Raw genomic sequence first — 16,233 nt, 5'->3', positions numbered from 1 at the left:
GCAGGTGTGCCCTGGAGGTGGCACTGAGTGCTCTGCGCTGGGGACAAGGTGCCCGTGGGCACAGCTGGCACTGCATGGGCTGGCAGGGCTGTGCCAGCCCCGGGGATTTGGGGATTCCATGGATCACAGAGACAGAGGAAAAGGAGCGGGGTCTGACCAGGTGCCCCGAGTGTTTCCCTGCAGGGAGAGGCTCCCAGGCCTTTTGGGGAAGGTGTCACTTTCCCACAGCTCTTGGCTGAGCACATTCCTGCAGCAGGGAATGCCACAGCTGACTGGGAAGTGGAACCAACTCTGTGCTCTCCGGGTGCATTTCTATAATCTGGTGTTTGTTACTGAGTGAAGCCGTGGGCAGCAAAGCTCAGCTCTCCCTGCTGCTGTCCCTGGCGTCTGGCATCACCCAGCAAAGCCCCACAAACCAAACACGGGCACAGAGCAGCCCCTGAGCCTGGGCCAGCAAAGGCTTCCTCTGCCCCCAGAGCCCTTCTGTGTGCCCCAGGCTCCAGCAGGGCCAGTGTCCTGCCCCAGGCTCCAGCAGGGATGCAGCTCTGCAGGAACTCTGGGTTTTACAGAACTGCTGTGGGCTGCCACCCCCAGGAGCAACTCCCAGTTCTCCCAGGATGCAGGGCTGTTCCTGAGGGATGTGTCTCCAGGGAACACACAGACCCCTCAGCTTTAAGCCATGAAACCCAGACCTTTCTGAGTAGTTATTTTTCAAATGGAGTCTTTAGTGGGAGTGGATTTCTCTGCTGCTGGGAGAGAACTCGGCTCTTTACCTTAGGCATGGGAAACAAGGATACAGAAAAGGGAAGCACACAAGTACAGGGGGTTGTACATTCCCAAATTTGATTGTGTCCAGCTGTGAAGTCTGAGCTGCCATGGAGAGAATCCTCAGTAGCTGTGAGGTCTGAGCTCTGCTGAGCCACTGAGTGTGGAGGGAGCTGCTCCAGCCCCAGGGTGGAGCCAGAGACCCCCAGCACCCCCAGGATGATCCTCCCAGCTTTCCTGGGAGTTCACACCTCCCAGGCACTTGCAGGACAAGCTCCACACATTTAGTCAGAGACCGAAGGCAAGATGCCAAAGGGAAAAAAGTTTAATTCAAGACAACAACGTCCATGAAATGAAGATCAACTGAAGCATTTTCGGAGCGCTTGGACAGACTCACAGGGGCTTTTGTGCCTCCAAACCAACCCCAACTCCCTGCTGCACAGGAAACAGCAACCCCTGTCCCTGCAAAGCAAGGAGACTCCACGTTCTGTGACACTGACGGGACCCACAGGGCTCCAGGCACCAGGAATTCCTCAGCTCCATGGACCCCCATGGCCACAGGGTCCCTCCCGTGAGGCCTGAGCAGCCTGGCTGGGTTTGGTCTGGCCCCAAACCCAGCTCAGGTTCCCACCTCACAAAGACTTGTCTGGGACAAGCCCCTGAAGGACCCCAGTGCAGAAATCCTGGCAGCCTGCCCCTAACTCAGATCCCTCGGGGAGGGTGCACTGCCCCTTCCAGTCCCACGTGCACACAGATCAAAGATTAATGCTTCTTAAATAAAAAATAAAAAGCAGGAAAAGCTTTCTACATCCTCTCTGCTGTCCAACTGCCCAAACTCTGGATCAGGCTCCTTGAGGGCAGAGGATCCTTATCCTGAACTTTGCATCCCAAGGAGTTATTTTGTAAAAGTTCAAAACAAACAAAAACCACCAGACCTGCTCCTGCCATCCCAAAAGCTGTTGGGAATCCTCACAAAGCCACTTCTGTATCGCGTGTGTTCCTTGCAGAAGGCATTCTGGCGAGTTTAAATTCCTGTTTCCTGGCTTGGCATCCCTTGGAATCACTGCTTACTGACCAGGGGTGAAGATTATGAACTTGTGCTGCTTTATTGACCAAGTTGGGTACAACAATTGAAGCGTCATTCTACCCCCTCCCTCCCCCCAAATCCAGTTGTAGATTTGTTAAAGAGTTTAAAATTCACATGAACCACAAATCCGTACAATCAGCATCAGGCAGTGGATTCACTGGTTGGGAATTGCAGCCCCCTGGGAGGCTGGGCCAGGCCGTGCCCCCCCGGCTGTCCTGGGGTGGCACCGAGGGGCAGCGCCCGGGCACGGCCCCAGGGTGTCCCCAGCACCCCCCGAGCCCAGGGGACTCTGCAGCCACTACAAAACTGTATCAAAGAAAGGGTCAACGCTCTGACAGGAGAGGAACTGCAGGAGCTTCAGCCAAGGGTCTGGATTTCTGATGCCTCCAGAGTCTGTCATCTGATTTAGTCGTTTAAGAAATAATTACATCACTAATGTAAACAATATAAACATACCAAAAACTAAGTATGATTTAAATACATTTGGATGGTACAAAAGAAAAACCTGCGGGTGTCTGTACAGTTTTTACACGGTGGGAATCGCCGATGTATTTACAACATGAGAGGGGCAAATACCATTTGTTGTGCAGAGTAAAATGCTCAGAACCAGTGTCCCAGTAAAGCCAAGCTTAGCGGTGTGAGGCACTCCTGAACATGGTGGTATTGACCATGCTTTCCTTTGGTACGAGTCCCATGGCCTGCAGCGCCGCCGTGGCCGCCGTGGCTTTCGCGTGCTTCTTGTTAAGGCTGGCAAAGGTGGGCCTGTACTCGTTGCCATTGACTCTCACCTGGCACGGGGGAACCAGGGGTTAGCGAGGGGGCCGTGCCTGCCCCAGGCACACTCTGGGCAGCTCCTTTTTAGGGACACAGACCCCGTGGCTGCCTGTCAGCAAGGGCATTGCAGGGGATCCCACTGTGCTCGGGGCTGGGAGGGACCTCACGGCCCAGCCGGTGCCACCCCTGCCGTGGCAGGGACACCTTCCACTGTGCAGGGCTGCTCCCAGCGCCAGCGGCCTTGGGCCCTGCCAGGGACCCAGGGGCATCAACAGCTGCCCTGGGCTCCCTGTGCCAGGGGCTGCCCACCCTGCCAGGGAATTCCTAATTCCCAAGATCCCATCCAGCCCTGTCCTCTGGCAGAGGGAGGCCATTCCCTGCGTCCTGCCCCTCCAGCCCTTGTCCCCAGTCCCTCTCCAGCTCTGCTGGAGCCCCTTTAGGGCCGGCAAGGAGCTCTGAGGTCTCACTGGAGCCTTCCCTCCTCCAGGTGAGCACCCCCAGCTCTCCAAGCCTGGCCTCAGAGGGGCTCCAGCCCTGGGATCCCAGAATAAAGTGCTCCAGGGACTCGGTTTGGCCTTTCCAGGAACAGGACTTGCACGTTCCAGCACCGAGACGGCTCCACCATCCTCAGCCAGCCCCGTGAGGTGTTTCTATCAAACAGAAACATGGATTTCACCCCTGGCACAGAGAAAGCAGCACAGGGGCAGGCAGCCCAGACCCACCTTGAAGATGAAATGCTTGCGGTGATCAGGCCCACTGTCGTCCACCAGCACGAACTCGGGCGGCGTCCACCTCCTCTTGTTGCAGATCTCCATCAGCGCAGACACCGGGTGCTTCCCTGGCACACAGACACGGCAGGGTCAGTGCCCACCCAGCCTCTGGGGACTGCATCAATCCAGACAAGGAACTCACCTGAAAGATCCTTCATCACCACGTAATGGCCGGACCTCTTCTGGGCCTTCTCTCCCACAGCAACCAGCCCTGCAAACAACACAGGCACGATGACATTCCCTGTTCCCATGACACTCCCTGTTCCCATGACACTCCCTGTTCCCATGACATTCCCTGTTCCCATGACATTCCCTGTTCCCATGACATTCCCCATTCTCCCTGACCCCTGAGGCAGCAGCAGAGCACAACCAGGGTCACAGGGGACACCTGGAGACCCCACCCAGCTCTCAACCCTCCACCTTGTTCTGTCCATTCTGCTCAGCACATTTTCCCCAAAGAAGACTCTGAAGCAGCCAGGAGGAGAAAACTCTGAGCAGCCTCACACAAGGCAGAGAACACCTGGTTTTCCATGGAAACCTGGTTTTCCATGCCCTCTTTGGAGAAACAATCAACAAGGGACACAGTGAAGAACATTCTTCTTTGTGCAGCCCTGAGTCACCCCTGCCTTCAGTCTGCCTCAGACACGGGAGCACAGGAACCATTCCCATTATCCAGAGGTGTCCCTGTGTCCCCTCCTGCCAGGGGTGACACCACAGACCCGGATTCCCCGTGCTCTCAGGATTTACAGGGACCTCCATCCCCCCTGGGAGCAAAGCAGCAGAGAGGGGAACAGCCCCCAAGGGCTGCACAGGCTCTCCTGGAGCCACTGCCAACACCAAAGCTCACCATTCTCTTCTGAAACTCTCACAAGATCAGGAAAAGAACTGAAGAATTGCCAGAAACGGCTGAATTCCAGTGACAATCCATCAGAGAAACTCAAGCTTCTCCCCATGGATTTTGCCACTCTCAGACTTCAACCTTTCCTTTGTTTCTTACCTCCAGTTTTCCTGCTGTGGCTTTGGTGAATAAAGACAGGGAGATACTGCAATTGCTTCCAGTGTCTTCCTGTTCCTTCAGCTTTTGTGGGTGGCATTTGGGTTTCTTTTGTTTTACAGGAAAATCCTTCCCTCCTTACCAGATAATCCTCCCAATATTCCTGCTGCCCCTAAGCAGGGCCTTCCCAAGGGGCACGAAGCCATCAGAGACCAGGAATTTTATTTTATTTGGGCTGGTTTATATATATATCTTAATAAATATTTATTAAAATAGATAATTTAATAATTATTAAACTATAAATTCTAATATTTAGAAAATAATAAAATACTGGTTGATACATTGAAAATGTCTAAAAAAATTCCTTACAAAACAAACTTGGGTGGTGGGTTAATAACAACCTTCCTGTCAAACACTGTGGACTTTAAAACTCTACACAGAAGTTAAAAAAAAGAAGTTTGTTTTACCCATTTAATCACCCAAGAACACAGATGTCTGAAAAACTACTTGTCCTCAATATATAATCCCTAAATATAATATAATATAATATAATATAATATAATATAATATAATATAATATAATATAATATAATATAATATAATATAATATAATATAATATAATATAATATATAATCCCTTGTCCTAAATATGTATTATATATAAAATATATAATATATATTATAGTATATAATGTATACATTATATATATGATATAAAATCATAGAAAATCTGTAGTCCTATAGATATAATATATACATTATATAATATATAATACATTATATATAATATAAAATCATGTTTCCTGCCTTTCTGTGAGCAGGGCACCTTGTGCCCCTCATGCCCCTGTGCCACAGACCCGGGTGGCCCCAGAGCAGAGGGAATTCTGCACCCAGGCAGAATCTGTGGCAATGATCAGCGAGGCTGCACGTGAGCAGGAATATTTCACAGCCAGGGAATTCAAGCCCAGCAGGGCTGTCTGAAGGCTGGCCCTGGTCTCAGGTGACTCTCACAGGCCTGGAGGAGCCCTTGGCCATCGCTGCCACCAGGCACCTTTGGGGTCTCGTTGCTTTCTTTACACAGAAAGGTTGTAAAGAAAAACGTGAGGGGTTTGGCCATTCCAAGCTCAGTTCTGAGCAGTGACAGAAGCCAACACAAGCCCTGAAATCCCAGCATGGTTGGCTGGGAAGGGACCTTAAACCCCATTCAGTGCCATGGGCAGGGACACCTCCCACTGTGCCAGGCTGCTCCAAGCCCCATCCAATGGCCTTAAAATGAAAATTCTGAGTGTTTCCACCCCTTTGAGATGGGACTGAAGGTTCCTGGTGCAGAAGGAATCTTTAGAACTGCAGGAATCTGTCCCACAGTCAGTGTGGAGTTGTTGTTTTGTTCCATGCACAGAACAACTAAATTAGAAATCCTGACTGCTGAATTTTGGATTTAAAGCAAAAGGTGTTCCAGATGGAGAATGTCCAGCAGCACCCAGCACACAAAGCTCAGTGGCCAAGCTGAAGGAGCAGCAGCACTGGATGGTTCTGCTGCACCACGAGAGCTCTCCCCTGTGGCCATGGACTGGAAACCATGGAAAACAGGGGAGGTTCCCAGGGAAGGTGGAGGCTAAAGCTGCCTCTGGAAGCAGCCCTGAGCATGAGCCTTCAGCAGGATCAGGCTGGAGATGAACAGCAGGGGAATGAGGGACAAAAAAAGGACCAGAATCTACAGGAAAGCCCCAAAGCCCTGAGTGTGAGTCAGTGACACAGCTCAGCTTTGGGGCTCTCAGCTCTCTGTAACGCTGACCCCACCATTCCATCTTCTACCCCTGCTCCTGCTCCAGCCACCTTCCCCAGAGCCACCACTGCAGCTTTTCCTCAAGGACAAAGCTCTGGAGTGACCCCAGGCCTTGGCAAACCTGAGGCAAAGTCCCAGAACCTGTTGATGTGCCAGTGAAGCCCCCCAGACAACCCCAACCTCTGCAGGCAGCTGAGAGCTGAGAAGCCACAAACATCCCTGAGGCAGGACTCACCTTTTCGATCTGTCTTAAAGTCCACCATGATGGGCTCAACGCTGCCCTCCTTGTTCTTCCCAAGGCCTTCTCCTTCTCTCCAGCCCATCTTCCTCATCAGCTGAGCTCCCATTCCTCCAGTCACAGGGGCTGCTCTTAAGAACTGATCCTATCCAGAAAGAGAGAAGTAAAACAAGGCCTGAAGTTAGCGCTGGGATTTTAAGTAAGAAGTGGGAACTTCCAAAAAAATGTTTCTAACAAATTTTCACAGACTCAATTAAAAATAAAAATAAATAAAAAAATCCACCTGAGCTCTGTGGATTTTTAGCCCAAACCAGTGCGTGGAACCCGGAACTCACGCGGACACACGAGACACAAATCAATGTTTGGCAAAAAAGAACAACTTAGGAAAAGTCTAAGGTGATCCCAAAGTGGCAGTGACCCTTGGCAGACAGATGTGTTTAACCAAGCAACAACCTACAGACTCTAAAGGCTCTAAAGACTCTGCCCTGATCCCAGAGATGTCCTCAGCTCGGGAAGTGGGAACTGACCCCGGCACAGCTGTGCCAGGGCACCTCCTCATCCAACAGAACACAAGCACATTTAGTCATGACATTCACAGGCTGTTTAGGCGGATTTAAATCTAAAAAAAAAACCTCTCCCCACCTGATTCATTACACAGCGGTTGCACATTCAAGTTCTACTCTGAAATTCCACATGGAACAAACAGCTTTTGCTTTCCCCTCTCTTTATTTTAACGGAAAAAGGCGCTTGGCCCCCCAGTTTAGCAGCAGCAGTCGTCACATTCTTTCAAATGAGCATTAACAAAAGTTGTTAAACGGTGAAAGCTTATCAACAGAAAGTTTAAACATCTGCTTTGATGTAAAGAACTGTAAAAACTCCTTAAATGTTACGTACCTAGGCCTCGCTGGCCGCAGTGTTGTGAATAGTAGGGCTGGCACTGACCGTGGCAAGAAGGCGGCTACAAGGATTTGACCCTGAAACAAGTTTCCATATAGAGGGGTGAAAGTTCACAGGTTATTCTGTGAACTATCATCTCTCGTGCCCCCCCGCTGACCCCAGAGCAAGTCAAGCATTTCCATCACACAGAGCCTGGCTTGGCCTGCCCCACACGGCCGGGCAGGGCTGGCTCGCTGCCCGGGCACACCCGCACAGCCTCGGGGCTCTGCTGCCCTTGGAGCTGTGCCCGCCAGGGCAGGAGGTGCCAGAGGTCACAGAGTCACACACGTCCTGAGCTGGAAGGGATCCGTGGGCACCACGGGCTCCGAGCGCTGGCCCTGCACGGACAGCCCAGCAAGCCCGGCCTGGGCACCCCTGGGAGCTGCTGGAGCTCAGCACGGGCCTGGGGCTGCCACCAGGGCAGGACTGGGGGTCCCTGCATTCCCGGGGCTCCCAGGGGCCTGGTTTCCATGGGCAGGGAACAAAGCCTCAGGGCTCCCTTTGGCTCCCTGCGTTCCTCAGGGATTCCCTGCTCACGTCTGTGCCCGGCCCCCACGCTGCAGGCTGCCGGAATGTGCCAGGAAAGCCTTGCTGGAGCCTGTGCCAGGAATGTCCCAATCCCTGCCTGGGCCAGGAAAGCCCTGCGTGGATCCACATGGATCCACGAGGCTGGAGAGCTGGGGCTGGTGCAGAGCCAGCCCCTCAGACACAGCATCCACAGCCCTTCCCTCAGCTCCCACTCCCTCCCCCGTTCTCCAGGAACATCCCGCAGGTTTGGCTCCCCGCAGGCCCTGCAGCTGGGCTGGCTCCTGCTGGGGCTGCTGCAGCACCACGGGGTGTGTTCAGTTCACAAAGGACACAGCAAGCTCCTGCTGAGGTCGCTGCGGCTCCCTCGGCTTTCCCAAACACGGCCTGGTCAGGGGCAGCAAGGACAGAGCAGAACCAAAACATCCTGCTATGCTCAGAGCAGAATCAAACATCCTGCTCCTGCTCACAGCCCTGAGCTCCCACTGAGGCACTGGCAGAGCCTGAACTAACTCCAGAAACTGGAATTAGCAAGTTCTAGGTTCCCAAGGGCCGTTTGTTAAAGCATCCCTTCTGTGGTGAGTGAATTCAGGATCCTGCAGGGGAACTGCAGCAGGAACTTTGTGCTGACTCTTCAATCGCAACCATGACTTACACGTTTTTATTATTAATAACAATTATTATTAATAATAATTTAATTCCAGAACACACAAATACTTGTTCATCCCACCAAAAGGCATGGGGAAGGCATCCTGGTACCAGTGGGAAAGGAGCCAGGAGAATCCCCCTTGGACTCAGGTCACTGAGGCAGCAAAGGTCTGCAGCAAGGAAAAAGTTCCTGCATTTTGATTCTGTGGGGTTTTTCTTTTCCTTTTAATAATGAAGTGAATGTAAACCTCTAATGCCACCTGCACATTGTATTTTTTGTAGTTTAGTAACAGACAAGTTCCCTCAGCCCATGATTTAATGAGTGGGGTAAAACTGGTGCTGGGTTTGGAACTCACCGAAAACCACAGAATCAACAGAAATGTTCACAAAAGCAGAGAAGCAAGAGGCACAATTCTTCTCATTTAAAAAATCGTCCAAGGGTGAGTCTCCCAAAAACTCCTGAGCAACTCTGGGCCTTGGCAGATATAAATTAAAGGGGATGGAATAGAAGAAGCCCCAGGTTTGTCAGCATTTGGTTACTGCCGTCAGAACTAACTCATTATTTACGAAAGCATTTCTCTTTCATTCATTCTCTGATCTTAATTTGAGGGAGCCCACAGGACAATTTGATACTTTTTTCCTTGTATTCTGAGCTCTAAATTCCAGGAAATCCCACTTCCATTCTGCCAACACATGGAGACACTCAAGAGCCACAATCTTGTGTCAGCACTTGCTTTAAAGAGAAATTAAAACCTGATTCCTTCAGAGGCTTTAGAGCAGTTTAAGTAACTTTCTTGCTGATTCCTCAGGCTGACTCTTTGGAACAACAATTTAGGAAGCAAAGACAGCAAAGCCTTGAAGGCAGGGGTGGCAGTTCAGGGCAGGACTAAAGGCTGAACTCCAGGGAAGTTCAAGTTCCAGGAATAAGCAAGTTTGGAAAAACTTGTGCCAGGCAGAATTGTCCATGAAATCCCAGCATCTCCTGAGTGATGGGAAGGGACCCACAAGAAGCATCCAAGTCCAGCTCCCGGCCCTGAACAACCCCAGCCTGGCATCCCTGGGAGCCCCAAACGCTCCTGGAGCTCTGATCATGATCTGCTCCCTGTGGCTCCTTGCAGGGATCCTGAGCAGGGAATTTGGGCTGGCTGCTGAACTGGGAGATGCTCTGGCCCCTTCAGCCCCAATCCTTCCCACAGACAGAGCAGCAACCCCTTGCTGAAGAGGCCCAGCAGTGCCTCACAAGCCCTGTGCTCCCAGGCACCTGCAGGAGCTGCTCAGAGCTGCACAACAGCAGGGACAAGGGGATGGCTGGGAAAGAGAGCAGCCAGTCCAACACTCACCACCACGGAATCATGGAATTCCAGACTGGGATGGGTCAAAATGGGGTTAAAATTCATCCAGTGCCACCCCTGCCATGGCAGGGACACCTCCCACTGTCCCCAGTGCCCAGCCTGGCCTTGGGCACTGCCAGGGGTGCAGGGGCAGCCCCAGCTGCTCTGGGCACCCTGTGCCAGGGCCTGCCCACCCTGCCAGGGAACAATTCCTCACTGCCAATGTCCTCAGTGAGCACAGAGCTGCCCTGCCCTGCCAGGTGAGCCTGGCTCCCAAGGAAAGCTCCTTGTGCCTACAAGAATGGAAGGGAGGTTTGCACTTTCCAGAACTTTCTGCACAAATGAGTGATCCAGCAGCTCCCCAGGTCACCCCTGAGCACAACCCTGGGTTTGGGGAGCAAGTTCAGGCTCCAGAATTGAGCTGGTAAATCCAGAACCAAGGGGTGAGTCTGGGAAAGGGGGAGTAAACCGACCTCAACAGAATTTGCTTGGAGAAACAAAAAATATTTGACCACTTGCTGTGCCAATTCTTCAGCAGCACAGTGTGTTTGGAAGGAAAAAGGGAATAAAAATAGAAGCAACCTTCAGAAAAGATGAGTCACATTTGTGAACTGATTACACTGATGGTGACAAACTGAAACAGAAGCCACTTTTTCAAAGAGAAAGGTGAGATTGTTCATAATTTTTTTATACCTAACACCACATCACTCTTTCATGGACCCTGCTCAGGCCCCTGCACATAACCACCAAGAATGAATTAGTCCAGGAATTAAACACATAAACCTCATTGTTATTTATGTCCCCACCCCAGTGCTGCACATGAAACCCTGCAGTTCCTCATTCCCAAAGTGAGGTTCTGAGTCTGGTCTGAGTGCACATTTCCTCTCCAGTCACTGGGAAAGGACAAGGAAAGGTGAAATCCACAAAGTGCACCGTGAGGACAGAGCTCAGCAAAGGAGTTCCCCAAGTCCCCTGCCGCCCTCCTGAGTCCCTCTCCTGTTCCAGCTCCCAGGGGCTGTGGTGACCTCTGTCACACCCAGTGCTTGCTCTAATTCCTCCTTTCCTCAGTGGCTGCCACAGGCTCAGTCTGTGCTGGGTGGTCCCAGCTCCTCCCATGGCAAAGTCCCAAGGGAAATAAATAAATAAATGCCTTCAGCAAACAGCCAGAAATGTGCACTCGCCCAGACACAGCATCCCCAGGGAACTGCACAGCCCTGCTGGCAGATAAACCCACAGGAACACAGAACAGCCCCAGCTGGAAGTGACCCACAAGGATCAAAGTCCAACTCCTGGCCTGAGTGAAAAATACCTGATTTTTTAATGTTCAGACACAGTTTTTAGGCCAAAAAGGGAGCACAAGCCTGACTTGGTAACTGGTCACTGTCACACAATTTCAGGTGTCCAAGTAACACACAGCCAGCGCTTTGCACCTCATGGCTGGTTTGTGTTCCTGTCCCTGAGGAGGATAACATGGATTCAGAACCACATCCCTGCTCCTTGCTGTGAAACCCTCCTGCAGCCGCAGCAGGGCTCCACATGAAGCTGTGTGAGGCTTTCCCACCACTCCTGGAGCTCTGGGCCCTCCTGGCAGAGCAGGAGAGCAGCTGAGGAGTGCCAGGGCAGGGAGGGGACTTTGTCCTCACCCTCCACCTCCTCCTGCTGCCAGCAGGAGCCTCCTGTGTGCCCAGCCCCAGAGCCTGCCCTGTGCCCACAGCACATTCCCAGCTCTGGGCAGGGCAGGAGAGCTGCTGCTGCCTCACTGAGCCCAGATCCAACAGAATGTTCCAACATTCCTCTGCTCCTTGCAGCAGCGTGTCCACGAGCACAGAGCACACTCTTCTCCCATTCCCTTCCCTTGAAGCATTTTGTTTGGCTTGTATCTGTTTTTTTTTTTTTTTTTTTTTTTTTTTTTTGCTGTTATTTTGGTTTGTTCAGCTGGGCTGCTTTAAAGCAGATCCCAGAGTGAAGCTGGAGGACAGGAAAATCACACCTGGTCCTTTCCACTTCACCCTCGTGGCAGCCCCTCCTGCCACTGCCATGAGAGGAGACCCCAGGGAGGAGGTTTGGGAAAGAGGAGCTCAGAGCTGCTCCCAAGGCTTTCCAGGGCTTGGGAAGCCATTCCAGGTGCTGCAGACAGGGAGAACCTCCCCTCACAGCCCTGCTGGTCTCCTTCCCAAGCCCCTCTGTGGAAAAGCTCCTTCCTCACCAACACATCCCTGTGCTTCACAGTTCCCTCTGCCAGAACAAGGATTGTCTTCACCAGAGGCAGCATTTCGCTACAATCTCAGTTGTTCATAGCTGTTAAAATCAGACTTTATCATGCACATTCTGCATTAACACTGGCAAGATCCCAGAAGATTCCTATCTGGCCAGTGACCCAAGTCGGTGTTCCCTGGCTCTCTGCACTGCTTGGCTATATGAGGTGAAAAAACAAGTTAGTAAATCCTGACAAAAAGTGTTTCTATTTTCAGGATATTGTAATTCCAGACTTTTGTGTTCAGCTGACACCAACTTCTACGGAAAATTCCACCTAACGCTCAAATCTGACCTCTCAGCTTGGAGGGTGCCCCAACCCAAGCTGACACAGACCCAACTGCAGCACCTGCCACACTGACCAGCTCAGCTCCTCACTCCTTGTGCCTGCAAGGGGGATCTCCTCAGATCTCCCTCCTGACAGAGCACCAGATCACAGGCAAAGGTGCAGCTTGAGTAACTGAGTGTACAGAACACACGGATGGAGGACGCAGCACAGCCCAAAGTCAGCCAGTGACAACCCACAGCAACAGGGAACTACTGCACTGTACCCCAACAATGCCAGAGTGAGAGGAACTTAGCAACTGCAACTCCTGCTTTAATCCTCCACATCTCTGGCTCCCAGAAAACCCTGGTGATGCAGAGAGAGGCAAAGGAGCAACCAGAGAGAACCAAGGCACACCCAAGGGCAGTTTGGACTTTGGTTCGCTGAAGCCGATAACAAAAACCTGATTTCAACAGCAGCAGGATCAGCCCTGCCTGGCACGTGCCAGGGAGGCAGGGAGGGATGTGCCACTGCCAGCACAGCTGTGAGGGACGTGCCACTGCCAGCACAGCAGCCCAGCAGTGTCCTGGCAGTGGCAGGCCGTGTCTGGCCGGTCACACCTCGCCGGTGACACCGAGGGACAGGGACTGAGCCCAGCCTGCTGCACTGGGCACATGCTCTGCCACAGGGTGAGGCACTCGTGGTGCCCTGTGCAATCCTTGGCTGCTGCCAGTGTGGTCACTGCTGGGACAGCAGTGGCTGTGTCACTTCTACCTTTCGGATCCACGCCTGGGGGCCGCTGTTGGTGAGCTCGTCCGAGGACAGGATCTGCGCGCCGGTGCTGCCCGTGAACTGCCCGGGGATGGAGTTGGACTGAGCCCAGGCATCGATCTGCAAAGCAAAACCCACACTGAGACCAGCACTGACAGCTCCACATTCCCTCTGCACCCCTCTGCTGCCCCTCAGGAGTATCCACAGCATGTTGGTGGGATTTGGTGTGCTCACTGAGGCTTGGATGGAAGCGGGCGCTACCAAAATCTGAGCATCTGAATGGTCACCCTGAAACCTGAGCTTCAACTCCTCATCCCCAAACTGCTGAATCCACTGTTTGGGAAAGAATTACCTACATCTGTGCTGCTGAACTACTACAAAATTTAAAGAAAATTACATCTGAAACTATTTTTCAGAGTGACTTGGGTGCAAACATGAAATACACAAAGGAGCTCATCAAAACTCAGTGTTAGAAATGCAGAACTTTGAAACACTGGCCCACAGCTGGGTTTCCAAACTGAAACAGGAGGGGAAAACCAGCTGCCATGAAAGGAAAGCCCTGATTTCCCTCAGGCTGCCCCAGATGCTGCTAAAGGCCCCAGCTCACCTGCTCCTGTGCCCGGTTCAGCATGCACATGGCCTCCAGGTCAAAGGAGTTCTCATTGAGCCTCTTCTGGGCCACTGCTCTGTCGTTCATGGCTGTGGTTATGTCCACACACTAGGAGGAAAAAGAGCATTTGTAAAAACACAGCAGACACAAACAGTGTCCACTTGAGCTGGAAAAAGCTGCTGGAGAATCAATGCCACCAAGTGGGGTTACAGAGTGAATTGTTGGTTTGACAAAAAGGCAATGTGATGGAAATCCTGGGACCACTTAAATCCACACAAGATGGGCTTTCCTGGACAAAGACAGATCTGAATTTAAATTGTAACACCCTGGTAATTTAAAATCACCTGCACACACAAAATATCCAATGAGTTATTATCTAAAACTGTTTGTCACAAAAAATTCTGGTGTGTAATAAGCAGAGAAGCATTTTCCTGTTCAATGAGATCTTCTAAACCAACAGAATTAAATGCAATTTAACTAAAAACTCATACAGAGCTGGTCACATGAGCACTGCTAATAAGTCACAATAAAGCTTGTCTGTATAAAGTAATTCCAGCATGAATCAGACGCATTCAACAATCCTGACTTCGGTGTTTCATATTTTCATCTCCAGCCTAAACCAGAAGGGAATGAAGATGGGGAAGGGGCTGGAGCCCCAGGAGGGGCTGAGGGAGCTGGGAAGGGGCTGCAGAATCCCTGAGGAGCTGGAAGGGGCTGCAGAATCCCTGAGGAGCTGGAAGGGGCTGCAGAATCCCTGAGGAGCTGGAAGGGGCTGCAGAATCCCTGAGGAGCTGGAAGGGGCTGCAGAATCCCTGAGGAGCTGGAAGGGGCTGGGGCTGGAGCAAAGGAGGCTCAGGGGCCCTCGTGGCTCTGCACAAGTCCCTGCCAGGAGGGCACAGCCGGGGGGGTCGGGCTCTGCTCCAGGGAACAGGGACAGGAGCAGAGGGAGCGGCCTCAGGCTGGGCCAGGGCAGGCTCAGCTGGGACAGCAGCAGCAATTTGCCCATGGAAAGGGAGCTCAGGCCTTGGCAGGGGCTGCCCAGGGAGCTCTGCAGTGCCCATCCCTGCAGGTGTGCCCTGGAGGTGGCACTGAGTGCTCTGGGCTGGGCACAAGGTGGGCACAGCTGGCACTGCATGGGCTGGCAGGGCTGTGCCAGCCCCGGGGATCATGTAAAACCAGCTGTGAGTTCACAGAATCCACTGCTTTGGAAAGAATTATCTACATCTGTGCTGCTGAGCTGCAGTAAAATATCAAGATAAATAAATTTGAAATGATGTTGCAGAGTGACTTGGTGAAAATGCAAAATACACAAAGGAGCTCTCTGCAAACCTTCACTGTAGGCAAAGCCATGGGAGAGAAACCACAACATTTGGGGCTGTAATGAACTCTGGCTGCTGTGCAGCTGTTTTATAAAATCCCTGGGCCCTGCTCCTCAAAGGATGTGCATTATGGATCATTCTGTTTGGAAAGCAGGAAGAGACAAGTGTGCAAAGACAAATGGAATTTCTTGAGATGTTGACAGAAGCTGGAAGGGCTGGGACAGTCTGAGGCACAGAAAAATCCAATAATCAGAAATGCAGCTCACACACACACATCAAGGTGATGGGTTACCTCGAACTTCATTTTCATTGGCTTTGTAAAAGCCTTGCCTCTTTTGCTGTCACAACCTCTACCTCTAACACATTTTGTACTAAAGGGTCAGGAAGAGAAACTGAAACTCCTTTAAAATTGACTCAGCTGAACAAAACAAATACTGTTAAACCATAAACCCTGTCCCAGGAACCTGGTCAAGAATTCAGTAAATACTGAAAGGAAGAGACAGAGATGAACACCTGCAATGGCACCAAACACAGGAATTACTTTTGTGCTCTGTTAAATCTGATTTTTTGCTGGTGTTTAGGACAAAAGTGTTTCTATTGGGAAGATCGTTGCTGGAATATCTGGCATTGAACAGAACAGCTAAAATCCCACAAGTCCCAGGTGTCTATGGACTGAGTTCAGTGCTTATTTCTTGTCACACAGAACATAAAAAAATGCACAAGAAGAATTAAAATATTATCTAACAACCCCCTCACACAACAGCAAGGATGTAAAAATGCCTGTTTCAAATGCACACTGGCTAAGTTCTCAAATCTCTCTCACATAGTTAAAATATTGATTTAATGTTCTGTTTAGGAACCTGGTCCAGGAGATAAATAAAAGTTCTTCTACTCACCAAGTTTCAATCCAGCAATACACAAAGGCATGGAAACAGTCCATGAAAGCCATGGGGACCACTGCCATGCCACAGAGGTGTGTTAGTGCTTTACTGGGCCTAGCAACACTCCCTGCTGGGCTCATTCCCAAACACTTCTCCGTTCTGGAGACCATCAGGGCTCTGTCTTATGCCAAGACACTCGATGGCAGCTTTGGATCTTGGAAAAAAACCATCTCTGCTTGAGGTGTAAGAGGCTGCTGTTACTCCTGAGTCAAGGAGAACG

At 51.3% G+C, this 16,233-nt stretch overlaps 1 protein-coding gene across 3 annotated transcripts in view; it reads right to left on the bottom strand.

Moving 5' to 3' along the window:
- Positions 1–1,113: 1,113 nt before the first annotated feature.
- Positions 1,114–16,233, bottom strand: part of SON (SON DNA and RNA binding protein) — a 37,470-nt gene continuing 22,350 nt past the window's right edge. For all 3 annotated transcript variants that reach the window (XM_058800374.1, XM_058800373.1, XM_058800375.1), the window contains exons 7-12: positions 13,751–13,861; positions 13,147–13,263; positions 6,412–6,559; positions 3,539–3,607; positions 3,349–3,464; positions 1,114–2,640 (exon numbers count right to left, since the gene is read on the bottom strand). In XM_058800374.1, coding sequence (XP_058656357.1) covers positions 2,482–2,640; positions 3,349–3,464; positions 3,539–3,607; positions 6,412–6,559; positions 13,147–13,263; positions 13,751–13,861 — 720 coding nt within the window. In that variant the 3' untranslated portion in view covers positions 1,114–2,481. The remainder of the gene's footprint in view (positions 2,641–3,348; positions 3,465–3,538; positions 3,608–6,411; positions 6,560–13,146; positions 13,264–13,750; positions 13,862–16,233) is intronic.

This window comes from Ammospiza caudacuta, chromosome 2, assembly GCF_027887145.1.
Source record: "Ammospiza caudacuta isolate bAmmCau1 chromosome 2, bAmmCau1.pri, whole genome shotgun sequence".
Lineage (NCBI taxonomy): Eukaryota > Metazoa > Chordata > Aves > Passeriformes > Passerellidae > Ammospiza > Ammospiza caudacuta.
Note: the sequence above shows the minus strand (reverse complement) of the source record. Positions and strands in the feature narration are given on the sequence as shown.